The 13,652-nt window shown below is 43.0% G+C and overlaps 1 protein-coding gene across 3 annotated transcripts in view; it reads right to left on the bottom strand.

Moving 5' to 3' along the window:
* Positions 1–13,652, bottom strand: part of WWP2 (WW domain containing E3 ubiquitin protein ligase 2) — a 146,127-nt gene that overhangs the window by 124,552 nt on the left and 7,923 nt on the right. For all 3 annotated transcript variants that reach the window (XM_069550244.1, XM_069550245.1, XM_069550246.1), the window contains exon 2: positions 1,741–1,825. In XM_069550244.1, the coding sequence (XP_069406345.1) occupies positions 1,741–1,825 (85 nt within the window). The remainder of the gene's footprint in view (positions 1–1,740; positions 1,826–13,652) is intronic.

The raw sequence follows: 13,652 nt of genomic DNA, 5'->3' as shown, positions 1-13,652 counted from the left end.
TCTAGGACTGCACTATGGAGAGGCACAGAGAACTAAGGCAGATAGAGGGGATACAGGCCACAGTTCCCAAATTACACCTGAGGTTCCACCCAGGAAACACATGCGAGGAAGAACCACCCACACTGTTTAAGTGGTTGTTTTTATCCTCTCTCTTTCCCCCACCACTTTCCTGGTCAGTATTACCAAGTTCCTACAGGTTAAGTGCATGTATGACGAGATGCACCTGTATTATCAAGTTGGTTCTCGCCACACTAGTAAGAAAATACACACCGGGGAAAGGCAATAGAGAAACCTTCAGAAGTCAGTGTGTTGTGTTCCTGAATAACATGGCCCCAAAACAGGGACCTCAGGATATCGCAGGGTTCCATGGGCAGGCCTCTGTTTTGACCTAGTCCTGCTAATTATTAGATAAGGCAGTACAAGCTGTAATCTCAAATCCAAAATCCTGGCAGTTCACTCTAATTCTTCTCCCGAGTGCCACAACTAAGACCGTGTGCAGCCAAATAAATGAATAATTGTAAAAAAATAAAATAGGTAGAGTGTTAAATACTACCAGGGGCTGAGAAGAGAAAGATAAAGTAGCAAAAAGAGGAGAGACATGAAGAAATCAAGGTAGGGGGTCTTCAGATGGGGGAGTCAGGGAAGGCCTAGTTGAACAGGGTGACTCTGGGGTAAAGACCTGCAGAAAGTAAGGATGTAGACCAGGTAGAAAACTGGGTCAAAATGGTTATTTCACTCAGAGAGGACAGCAAGTGCAAAGGCCTAGGGGTGGGAGCACGCCTGGCAGGGGCAATGAATAGCAAGGGAGGTCCACATGGACCTGTGCGTCTAGCCAGAGCAAACGAGGGACAGGAAATGAGGAGTGGCAGGGGTCTTATCACGTGGGATCTTCAACTTGTACGCTGAATGAGGGAATGTTTGAGCAGAGGAGTGACAGGAGCTGGCTTCCATTTTAAGGAGATCACAGGTTGTTGTGTGATCAACAGAATGAAGCGGGGCAAGGGGAAGAAGCAGGAAGCCGGGTTGGGAGGCGTCTGCCTTAATCTTAGGTGGAGATGATGCCAGCTGGTGGGACAGTAGGGGTGGTAAGAAGTGGCTGAACACGGCCCCTGGTTTGAGGGTAGACACAAGCAGATTTGCTGAATACAGAATTTTGAGGAAAAAAAGAAATCAGGAGGTCAGTTCGAGGCATGTCACATTTTGGATGTTTACTAAGCATTCAGGAGATGACAAATGGGCTACTGGATATACAAACCTGGAGGTCAGAAACAAGGCCAGGCTGGAGGTACAAATGTGGCAGTAATCTTATTATCTGTGACGTCTCAAAGTGATATGGTTGGACGAGCTCACGAAAGGGATGAGCGTAGATAGAGAAGAGCCCTGGGGAGGCAAGGAACTGCCATTTTGTATAATCCTTAGAAAAAGTTCCTTTTTTCCTTCCTCTGCAAGAATTCCAACTTTAGGGGACTTCCATGGTAATTCAGTGCTTAAGACTCCACACTTCCAATGCAGGGCGTGCACATTCAATCCCTGGTCAGGGAACTAAGACTCTACATGCTGCGTGGTACAGCCAAAAAAAAATGTCTTAATTCTAAAAAAAAATTAAGAATTCCAGATATAATATGACAACCCTGTGAGAATGAATAGTTTTGCTCATAAACCAAGATGTGGTATAATTCCACCTCTTTCCCACAGATGGGGCTGGGCCTTAAATGATAAACTTCATACCATGCCACTCACCTTTCAGGATAAGCTGAGACTTCTCAAAAGGCAGGGCCACCCCTGCCCGGCTGGAGCTGGCAGATGCCATGTCATCACCAGGACACTGAAAGACAAATACGGCAGCAGGTTTAGAGGACATCTAATAAGAGACTAAGGAACTGAGCTCAATTTTAATATCTGAGTTTAAAGAGACAGAAGCAAGAAAATAGCAACATCCAAGCAACTGCAGCCATCAGCAGCCATGCTGCTTCTGGCCAAGTGATGTCTGTCTGTCTCTCCTGCAATGACTACTGAATCTGGGTATGACTTGGATGAGCTGAGAAGGACACAGCACTGCTACATCCGAGTCTTAAGGAGGGAGAGCCTAAAATAATATCTCTAAAAATAAAGTTACAGTTCAACAATTAAAAGAAAAAAAGTAGGGGAAATAAGATCCCACATGCTGCAGGGCAACTGAGCCCACACACCACAACTACTGAGCCCACGAGCTCTAGAGTCCGTGGTGCACAAGGAAAACCTGCCTGCCACAACTCGAGAAAGCCCAGGATGTAACTAGAGAAAGCCCATGTCACAACAAAGACCCAGTGCAGCCAAAAATAAATAAATGGGAAGAAGCTTTTAATAAACATTTCTCTAAAGAAGATATACCAGTAAGTGTGCCTATTGGACAAGGAAATGACAGGCCAGGACTCAACCTACATCTTCTGATTCCAAAGCCCCACAGTTACCTGGGCACAAGTCGACCACCCTGTGCTCACGGGCATGTGCACGTGAACCGGGCCAATGAGCACAGGAAATAATTCTTGATTGACATCAGCCACAGGCATACCCGTCGCTCCATCCTGGCTAGAAGCAGAAGTCTATCTTGCCTTCTGAATGGATCTTTTTACTCATATATAATTGCATAAACATCGTCATTTGGAAAATATTGGTTCACTGAGGTCTGTAGATAGTCCAAATGTTGACATGTTTCATCATACTCTATCCAAAAAAAATCCCATTTGTGAATGTCACCGCTGATCTCATCAGACAAGTTTTTGAATATTGGGAAGCTTTCAAGCTCTTTGTGGTAGATGTAAGGGTTCTAAAATTTCTAATTTTCACTTAAAACTCATATTTTATCATTGGCAAAAAGTCCTGTCAGTTGTTTTCCTTTAAGTGACAGGCTCACTTCATTCATCTTCAGGAAAATGTCTGCCAAACACCCAAATCTATTAACATTAGGTTGTCTGTTGATTTTTTTATAAAGCAAAAATGTTATTTCATGAGAAAAGCAACTATATAATTCAGCTCTCTATTCAAAGAGTCATACAAGTGCTTTTTCTCAACACAGCCATTATACTGTGGTACACAGGAAAAGGTGTTTTAGGCATATTTTCCATTTTCATCACACAGAATATTAGTCATTTACTGCTTCATCGAGCACATTTTCAAGTGAAACTGGCTTTTTCTTTCCTCTTTACTGAGTGGGTCGTGGTGAGGAGCACACTTGACAGCAGCCTGGGCTGGTCACACTGCCCTGATTTACACTACAGCACCAACATGCTCACTGACCTTTGCTTTCGCACCGTGAGTGCAGATGTGTTACAGTGGAAGAAGGCAAAGTTATCATGAGAACAGCTTTGACCCTGCAGAACCCTGAAAGTCGTGAGGGGCCACCGGGGGCCTGAGGACCACACCCAAGAACAGCTACTGTGAAAACACTGTGACCAGGGCTTCCCTGGTGGTCCACAATCAAGAAGAGCCCCTGCTCACTCTTGTGCAGCCCGTGTGCAGCAATGAAGACCCAGGACAGCCAAAAATAAACAAATATATCATATTTAGAAAACAAAAACAAAAAACACCCACTATGACCCAATTTCATTCCTTTTTCTGGATGAGTTAATAGTCTATTTGTAGAGACATGGATGGACCTAGAGGCTGTCATACAGAGTGAAGTAGGGCTAAAAGAGAAAAACAAATATTGTATATTAATGCATATATATGGAATCTAGAAAAATGGTACAGATGAACCTATTTGTAAGGCAGGAACAGAGACGTGGACGTACAGAACAGATGTGCAGACGTGGGGTGGGGGAGGGGATGAGCTGGGAGGCGAATTGATACACTGTGTGAAATAGATAGCTAGTGGGAACCTGCTATACAGTACATGGAGTTCAGCTCAGTGCTTTGTGCTCACCTACATGGTGAGATCAGTTCAGTTCAGTTCAGCCACTCAGTCGTGTCTGACTCTGCAACCCAATGTACTGCACCACGCCAGGCTTCCCTGTACATCACCAACTCCAGGAGCTCGCTCAAACTCATGTCTATTGAGTTGGTCATGTCATCCAACCATCTCATCGTCTGTCGTCCCCTTCTCCTTCTGCCCTCAATTTTTCCCAGCATCAAGGTCTTTTCTAATGAGTCAGTTCTTTGCATCAGATGGCTAAAGTATTGGGATGGAGGGGGTCTAAGCGGGAGAGGATATATGTATACATAAAGCTGGTTCACTTCATTCTACAGCAGAAACTAATACAACACTATAAAGCAATTATACCCCAATTTTAAAAAAGAACACTATGAAATTCCTATTCCATTCAACATCATTTGTACCTCCTTTCATTCTATTTGTATCTGATCTCTCCTCTTAACTCCCTCTTCTGAAGAGCTGTTTAGCCTTAAAATGTGCTTATGAATGCACCATATTATTCTAAGAATGGAAGTCTTTTGTATGAGAATTAAATGTAGCTACAGCTAAGTCACATTGACTTTGACATTTTCCACAGATGAATTCTATGCTTCAAGATTTTAGCAAAAACAAAACAAAACCATTTGCCTTCTTTATGAGATATAACCAGTCCAAAAAAATTTTTAAGGGGCCAGTTGTTTTTCTAGACTAGTCTGTAACAGGCATTTTTACTTTGATCTTAAACGTAAAGCAGCAGTGGAAACTTCTAGAATGTTATGGGTAACATATAGGAATACAATATGGCAACTATTCTTGTCAAGACTTCTGGAGACCAGACATCAATGGTACTTAACCCAATAGTGAATTCTCAGTTCTTGTCTTAGATGACCTATTGGCAGCTTCAGACACAATGGATGGTTGACTCTTTCTTCCTTGAAATGCTTTCTCCTCTGGTCTCTTCCAGGACACCACACCTGCTTGATTCTCTTCCTGCCTCTCAGGCTGCTTTTTCTCAGCCTCCTTCATTGGCTTCTTCTCAGCTCCTGAACCTTCAACCACCCGTGTGTCCCATAGCTTAGCCCTTGCACATCTCCCCTTGGGTTATCTCAGCACATCTCATGGTTTCAGCTACCATCTCTTTGTGGACAATCCCAAACGGGTGTGTCCAGTATGAACCTCATTCTTGAACCTCAGGTCCTCCTGTCCACTGACAAAATTGAGCTTCCGACATTTGCCCTCAATCCTGTTCTGTGTCTCAGTTAATGACAACTCCTTCCATCCATACTTCTGGAAGCAATGAAAATTAGATGGTATCTGGCAACCTCTGATTGAGTTAAAGATGCATCCTGAATATTCACTGGAAGGACTGATGCTGAAGGTGAAGCTCCAATACTTTGGCCCCCTGATACGAAGAGCCAGTTTATTAGAAAAGACCCTGATGCTGGGAAAGATTGAAGGCAGGAGGAGAAGGGGACGACAGAGGATGAGATGGTTGGATGGCATCACTGACTCGATGGCCATGAGTTTGAGCAAGCTCTGGGAGATGGTAAAGGACAGGGAAGCCAGGCATGCTGCAGTCCATGGGGTCGCAGAGAGTCGGATATGACTGTGAGACTGAACAACAACAATAACTGTACCTCCCAGGATTCCACCCGTAGGTATTTGCCGGGGGAAAATCTTCCAACCAGTGCAGAAGAAACCATGTTTAAAATGTTCAACACGGCAATGTTCATAACAGCAAGCATTTGTAATAACCCAAATGCTCAACAGTGAGAGGAAATAGTGAAATAGTTATAAATTGTGAAATAGTTATAAAATGCAATGCTATCTATTTCTTGAATGTAGGAGATCAGCCTAGACACCAATGGCATACCAATAGGACAATGCCATTGGTATGCACTTGAACCTACACAAAACAAGTGCGTCTACTGTTGTGGACACACATAATGGAATAAAAGTACAGAAGCATGAACTCGAAGGAACCACTGAGGACGGCAGTTACCTCCAGGGGAGCAGAGGAGGGGGCAGGGCAACTGACGTGAACAGAGAGAGACCAAGGGAACTCCAACTGTATCTGCCACATTTCATTCTTTAAAGGAAAAATATTGAAGCAAATATGGCAAAATGTTAATATTCATTAAATCCAGATGGTGGCTTTTATGACTGTTATCTTATTCTCTGAACCACATCATATGTTTGATCTTTTTTCATAATTTAACAGTAATTTTAAAAGAGAAAAAAAAAGATATCTTGAGTAATGAAGGAAAGATTAATGATTGTAAATTAAGCCTCAGGGCTTTCAGTAACAGAGGTTCAAGCACTAAAAGTTGGAAATCCATTATTTGTAGACTTTAAAAAAAAAAGAATAATTTAAAAATCTTTACATCTACTGGGACTTGTTTTCTCCTAAAGCAACTCAACTGAATGTAGTTTTTAAACTAGCTTGTTCTCCCTGAGCTTTAGCTGTTTTTAGCCTTTGGATGGAACTCGAGAGAATTCTGGAAGATGAAACTCAAAGCCCTCACATGTTCTGTTAAATGGGAGGAAGACCAAACCTCTTGATCTATACTCCATGGCCTGAAAACAAAATCAATCAGATAAATTCCAAAGGCAGCTCAGAACAAAACCAACAGGAAAAGCAGTAGAAACAGATAAAACTACCATGTTTTCTTTCTCTAACGTCTTTCATAATTACAGTCACTGTTTACTCACAATAACTCATGTTATTTATGCAGGGCTTTGTCTGTCTCTCCAAATCCATTATCAAGATATACCACCCTGACACTACAGGGTAGGTCTTGAACTGAACCTTTCCAATCCATGTATAAATACAAATAACCATCACTATCGAAAGAAGTCAGAGCCTACCTCAAAGTACCTATGATTTCTGTCTCAGAGCCCCATGTTGGACATGGTTCCAATGGGCATGAGATCTAAACTCCTAACACCCACTTTAGGAAGTTTATGAAACCTGAGATCCAGATTTTACACTTCGCCTGTCTAAGCAACACAACTAAATGACTCTTTACATGCTCAAGTAAATTTTTCCCCTGCTAATAGTGATGAAAGTATTTGTATTCAAGTCATTCCCAAGAAAACTGAGTTAGCATAAATGTGGGACAGGCAGAGGGAGGAGGGAGAACATGCTAAAATACCACCAAAAGCTATAGATGCCCAAAGAATTTCATTATTCAAGGGAGTGATGGATTTATTGGGAGGAAAAGAGGGGAGCTGGAACTAAGTGTGGCAGAGCTACCCACATTCTCTTAAAAAATAAAAAACATTGTCTTCTGAACTTCACCTCTATATAGATCTCAACAAGCACTTTCTAAAATAAAATATAAAATAACAGTAGGAAATGTAAAAGCATATCATACATAAAGAAAAGTGTTATTTCATAAAAACTGTCTTTAGGGACCTCCCTGGGAGTCCAATGGCTTAGACTCCACATTCCCAAGGCAGGTAGGTAGGCCTGGTCAGGGAACTAGACCCCACATGCTGCAACTAAAGATCCTGAGTGCTACAACTAAGATTAGACATAGCCAAATGAATGAACAATTAACTAATTAATTAAACACTTGTGAAGGTCACAGCCCAGGGACAGAGACCCATTAAGAGACTCAGATTTAAGGAATTCCCTGGTAGTCCAAGTCCAGTGGTTAGGACTCTGCGCTCTCACTGCTGAGGGCCCAGGTCAGGGAAGTAAAATCCCACAAGTCACGCAGCCCAACACCAACAAAAAAATGAGATTCAACCATAAAATTATAAAATGCTTTCCCTCCCCCACATTCTGCCACTATATCAAGGGTCCAAAATAGTAATAACAACAGTGGATTACAGTTGAAAGAGCTAAAAGGTATATACTCTACTTAAGAAAAAGTTCTTAGGAGGACCAGAGACACAAGGGAAACAAAAACAAGGATACCTAGCATAATATGAACTGCTGCTGTTGCTGCTGCTGCTGCTGCTAAGTCGATTCAGTCGTGTCCGACTCCATGTGACCCCATAGATTGCAGCCCACCAGGCTCCCCCATCCCTGGGATTCTCCAGGCAAGAACACTGGAGTGGGCTGCCATTTCCTTCTCCAGTGCATGAAAGTGAAAAGTGAAAGTGAAGTCGCTCAGTCATGTCTGACTCATAGCGACCCCATGGACTACAGCCTACCAGGCTCCTCCATCCACGGGATTTTCCAAGCAAGAGTACTGGAGTGGGTTGCCATTGCCTTCTCTGAATATGAGCTTCAGGTACCTTCAATTACTTCAGTCATTAAATACAAGCCAACTCCAAGCCAGATTACACAAAATGCCCAACTAGATAAAAGCCTGTTCACTCACCCCAGGTCTTATTAGTTAATACATCATGCCTGGCTTTCAACTAGAAATTCTAAGCTATACTAAAAGGCAAGAAAAAATAGTGTGAAGAGACAAAGCAAGCATCAGAATTAGACTCAGATATGACATAGACTTTCAAATGATCAGACAGGGAATTTAGAATAAGTATTATTAATATCTTAAGAGCTCTAATGGAAAAAGCTGACAACATTTAAAAACAGAGGGGTAATAGTAAGCAGACACATGGAAACTCTAAGAAAGAAAACAAAGAAAATGCAGAACACAGTAACAGAAATGAAGGCCTTGACAGGCGCATGAGTAGCCTGGACGTGGCTGAGGAAAGAATCAGTAAGCTTGGAAATAAATTAACAGAAACATTCCAAACTAAAATGCAAAGAAAAAAAACAGAATTAGTGAAAAAAGAAAAAATAGAAACTTCCAAGAATTGTGGGACAATTTTAAAGGGTATAAAATACACATAACTAAAATACCAGAAGAAGAGAGAACAGAGCAAAAGAAATATCTGAAGTAACATGGCTAATAATTTCCTAAATTTAATGACATACACCAAACCACAAACCCAGGAAGCTCATAAGTATCAAAAATACCAAAGTCAATTTGACTTTTTAATATAAAAATCAAAAAATAAACTTAAAAAACAAGAAAGGAGAATGCAATGGGATATTTACAATGTTAAAAGGAAAAACCCACCAACCTAGAATTTTCCATCCAATGAAGTTACCATTCAAAGTGAAAGAGAAAAAATGATATTCTCAAACAACAACCTGCTCTGCAAAAACTGTTGAAAAGAAGTTCCTTAGAAAGAAAGAAAATTATAAAGGTCAGAGACTTATATGTACACACAGGAAAGAGCATGCGTGCGCACGCGTGAATGCCCAGTCATGTCTGACTCTTTGCAACCCCAGGGACTGTAGCCAGCCAGGTTCCTCTGTCCATGGGATTTTCCTGGCAAGAATACTGGCGTGGGCTGCCATTTCTTCCTCCAGGGGATCTTCCTGACCCAAGATCAAACCAAGTCTCCTGTGTCATCTGCACTGCAGACAGAGTCTTTACCACTAAGCTACCAGGAAAGAGCATGAGGGAAGGAATAAATGAAGCTCCACCGGCTGGCTTCTTCATACAGTAAAAGACGGGCACCGAGGGAAATGGTGTGTGGGGGGAGGCGACGTCAAATAGTAAACAAACAAGAGAACCAGAGAAGGGACAAGCGGTATTGGGAAAACAAAGCAGTGAAGGAACACAGGGATTTGGTGGTACGAGCTGGAAGTAAAATTTTAAAGGTTGCAGACAAGGCAAGTCTCATTTAGAAGGGGGGTTTTCCGACTTCCCTGGTGGCTCAGACAGTAAAGCATCTGTCTACTATGCAGGAGACCTGGGTTCGATCCCTGAGTTGGGAAGATCCCCTGGAGAAGGAAATGACAATCCACTCCAGGACTATTGCCTGGAAAATCCCATGGACAGAGGAGCCTGGTAGGCTACATAGCCCATGGGGTCGCAAAGAGTCGGACACGACTGAGTGACTTCACTTCACTTTCCCTTCCGAGCAAAGATCTGAAGAAGGGAACTGAGGGCATCTGCCTTAGAACATGCCAAGCAGATAGGGGCTTCCCTAGCAGTCCAGTGGGTAAGAAACCACCTTGTCATGCAGGGATCTCCCATGCCATGGAGCAACTAAGCCAGAGCATCGCAACTACTGAGCCCGAACACCACAACTAGAGAGTCTGTGCGCAGCAACACAAGAGCCTGCTGATGCAACTAAGACCCAAAGCAACCAAATAAACCACATTCCAGGCAGATAAAAGGGCAAGAACAAAAGCTCTTGAGATTGAAAGCTCTTGAGATTGTCTTTAGAGTGTAAGGAACAAAAGGGGGCCAGTGCTGCTGGAGGGCAGAGAAAGAGGAGGATGACAGTGGTAAGAGATGTGACTGGAGAATTTCCCGGCAATCCAGAGGTTAGGACTCTGCACTTTCAAGCCTGGGGGCATGGATTCAATTCCTGGTGGGGGAACTAAGATCTCACAGGCCTCGGGGCAACTATTGAGCTCATGCTCCACAGCAACAGAAGACCAACTGCCACACCGAAGACCCAGAGAAATTAAAATAGAAAAACAATCCTTGACTTGACCTGGACAGAATATAGAGGTGAAAATGCATGGTTGACTCTTTGTTTTTGTTGAAATATAGTTCAGGTACCATAAGTTCACCCTTTTAAAGCATACAATTTGGTGAGCTTTAGTATATTCAGAGAGTTGTACAACCATCACCACTATTGAATTCTGGAACATTTCCATCACCCCAAAAGAAACCAACAGTCACTTCTCACTCATCTTTGCTCCCCTGTCCCTAACCACTAACCTCTTCTGTCTCTTTGGATCTGCCTATTCTGGATATTTCAAATAAATGAAATCAAAAAATATGTAGTCTTTTGCACCTGGTTTCTTTCATTAGCATAATGTTTTCAAGGTTCCCCACACTGTAGCAGGTATCAATATTTCATTTCTTTTTCTAGCTGAGTAACATTCCATTTGTAAGAACAGACCGCATTTTGTTTACCCATTCATCAGCCAATGGACAACTCAATGTTTGTGTTATTAGGATGGGTTCATTCTTATGTTGTTGCAGTTGGCTGGGCTACATGACTTGCAGGATCTCATTTCCCTGACCAGGGACTGAACATGGACACTACCACAGTGGAAGTGCCAGTCCCAACCACTGGAATTCCCAGGATAGGTTGATTCTTTAAGCATGGGTTCATAAAGAGTTGGATACAGTTGAGTGACTGACACTTCTCAGTTAGCAGTGGCAGATTTTGGTATCTGCAGGGGTCATGGCAGGGGACTATAACTGTCAAGGGCACCTTCAGCAAGAGGACATCTGGCCTTCTGACTGTACCTCTTCCAAACCCCTTTGATTCAACCCAACCAGTCCTGAGCCAGGGTCAGTCTTTTGACACATGCTCACAGACCCCTGGTGAGCCCCAGGTCTGTGCCAGGCCCTGGAAATACAGAATGCCATGAGGCCCCTACCCTTTGGGACTCAGATATCTTGATCTAAGAGACCCCCATTAAATAAATCCTCAGAGAGCTTTTGGCAGGAGAAAGCAACCACACATCAGATTTAGCAAGTGACAGTGTCTGAAGTACTTGATTCTTCTTATCACTCAACTTCAGCAAGAATCTTTTAGACCAGTAAGTAAATCTTTTGGAAACAGACTACTTCATCAGTCACTAGCCATCAAGTGGCACTCGACAAGTTACTTCTCATCCTCTCTAAATTTCAGTTTCCTAGTCTGTGACATGAACCTAATGATAGCATTTAATACTTACCTTGTAAGATGATCATAGGGAATAAACGAGTTCAGGTAAAGCAGCCAGCAAATAATACTAAGTGCTCTTTAAGGATTACTACAAGCTAAACGTGTTCTTGATGTTGAAATTCCAGCTCTGAGATTCCTGAAATTCTTGACCCAGGTTTGACTCAAGGAAACACTGATCTTGAGACAGAAGAACTTGCACAGCAGACGAGGTAGGGAAGAGCAAAGACAACTCACCAGCACTAAGATTTTTAGTTTAAAAATAGGTAGAAGGGGTTCCCTGGTGCCTCAGTGGTAAAGAATCCACCTGCTAGTACTGGAAACACGGGTTTGATCCCTTGTCTAGGAAGATGCCGCATGCCACAGAGCAACGAAGCCCTTGCACCACAACTAACTAGAGTCTGTGCTCCAGAGCCTGCAAGCTGAAGCTCCTGAAGCTACACACTCTAGAGTGCATGCCCCACCAGAGAAGGCACCTTAGTAAGAAGTCCATGCTCGCCACAACGAACAAGTAGCCCCCACGTACTGCAACTGAAGAAAAGCCCGTGCAGCACCAAAGACCCAGCACAGCCCTAAATAAATAAATAAATGTGTTTTTAATAACAGGTAGAAACAGGCAGAGCTTCTTATTCATAAGTGCAGATCCATTCTGTATCCACTTCTTGAAAGATGTGGATAAGACAGGTCTGTTCAGAAGATTCCTCCTTTCCTCCACCCTCTCTTGCTTTTCCAACACTAATGTTTCTTTCTTGGCCTCTTTCCTCTGTCCAGCACTGAGTTCCCTTCCATCCTCCAAAGGCCCATCTTGAAAAGCAATCAAATGGAACTGAACTTGGCCAAAGGCCATTCGTACAAAGACCAAGCAGATAAAAAGAGAGGGAGGGACAGGGAGGTCATAGCATTGGAAGCACAGTGGAATTGTAAGTTAGTAATAAAAGACACAGGGATGTTCCCTGGTGGCCTAGTGGTTAGGATTCTGGGTGTTCACTGTTGTGACCCAGGTTCAAACCCTGGCTGGGGAACTGCAAGCAGCACAGCTGGCCAAAATAAAACAGACAGAGGAGACTGGAAAGCAGTTCCAAGGACAAAACAGGAAGCAAAAGGCATGGGTGACACAGAAAGAGGACCTGCCCTAGGTCAGGGCTGCCAAGTCTTGATATCTGGTATTTTCCTGGAAGGAGTGATTAACATAGGGACTGAAAGCACTGAATGTTTGTTTTCAAGCTGCTGGGGGAGAAGCAGGAACAGGGGACTGCAACCTTCTCAAAAAGATTCAGTTGATTCTTTTTAAGAGAAACAAGATTTTCCCTTTCGTCCCTACCTCTCAGAAATTCAAGAGTCTAAAACTGTCTGAAGTGACCCAAAGTCAATCAAAAGCAGTTCACGGACTCGATTCCAGTGGAAGCTGACGTCCATGCATCCACTACCATAGGTCCTGCTGACAGAAGCATCAGACCTGGGTTCAGAAGACCAAGATTCAAACGCCCTACACCACCTCATGCATGGATCACTTCACCACAGAGAGATTCTGTTTGTTTTAAATCTATAAAACAGCAGGATGCCTGGCAACAACATTCATTCAATACCTCTTAGGTAGAACCAACATTTCCAACAGTAAAAAGCCATTACCCATCCTTGCCGGCTGTCTGTCTCTTTCCCATCTTTCTTGGAGGTCTCTAAATTGGTTGCCAACCCAGACAGACCAACTAATTCCAAAAACTGGAACTCAAATTGATTTTCGGAGGCACTACAGAGACACGCGCTTGGAAGAGTCGCCTCCTTAGAAAGAAAAGAAACCCATTAGTTTGTGGTTTTTCAAAAGGGTCTTTAGATGAAAAGTGAAAAGGAGAGAAAACCAAGATCCCCAAGACACACTGAAATGCTTAAAATACCTGCTAGTATAAACCAAGATTTTTGTTTCAAAATTTAAGTTCTAGCACTCCTCTTGGCTATGTATTCACATTACGCCATAAGTGACCTTGCCCAGTCTCTTCACCTGCTCATGCTAACCACTTCTACAGGTACATCCCCAGCCCAGCCTGACTCCGGACTTCCCTACTGAACTGCCCATGATGCCATCACTGGGCATTTTACAATC

The sequence above is a fragment of the Ovis canadensis genome, chromosome 14 (assembly GCF_042477335.2).
Source record: "Ovis canadensis isolate MfBH-ARS-UI-01 breed Bighorn chromosome 14, ARS-UI_OviCan_v2, whole genome shotgun sequence".
Taxonomy (NCBI): Eukaryota; Metazoa; Chordata; class Mammalia; order Artiodactyla; family Bovidae; genus Ovis; species Ovis canadensis.
This window is presented reverse-complemented; position numbering and strand designations above follow the sequence as displayed.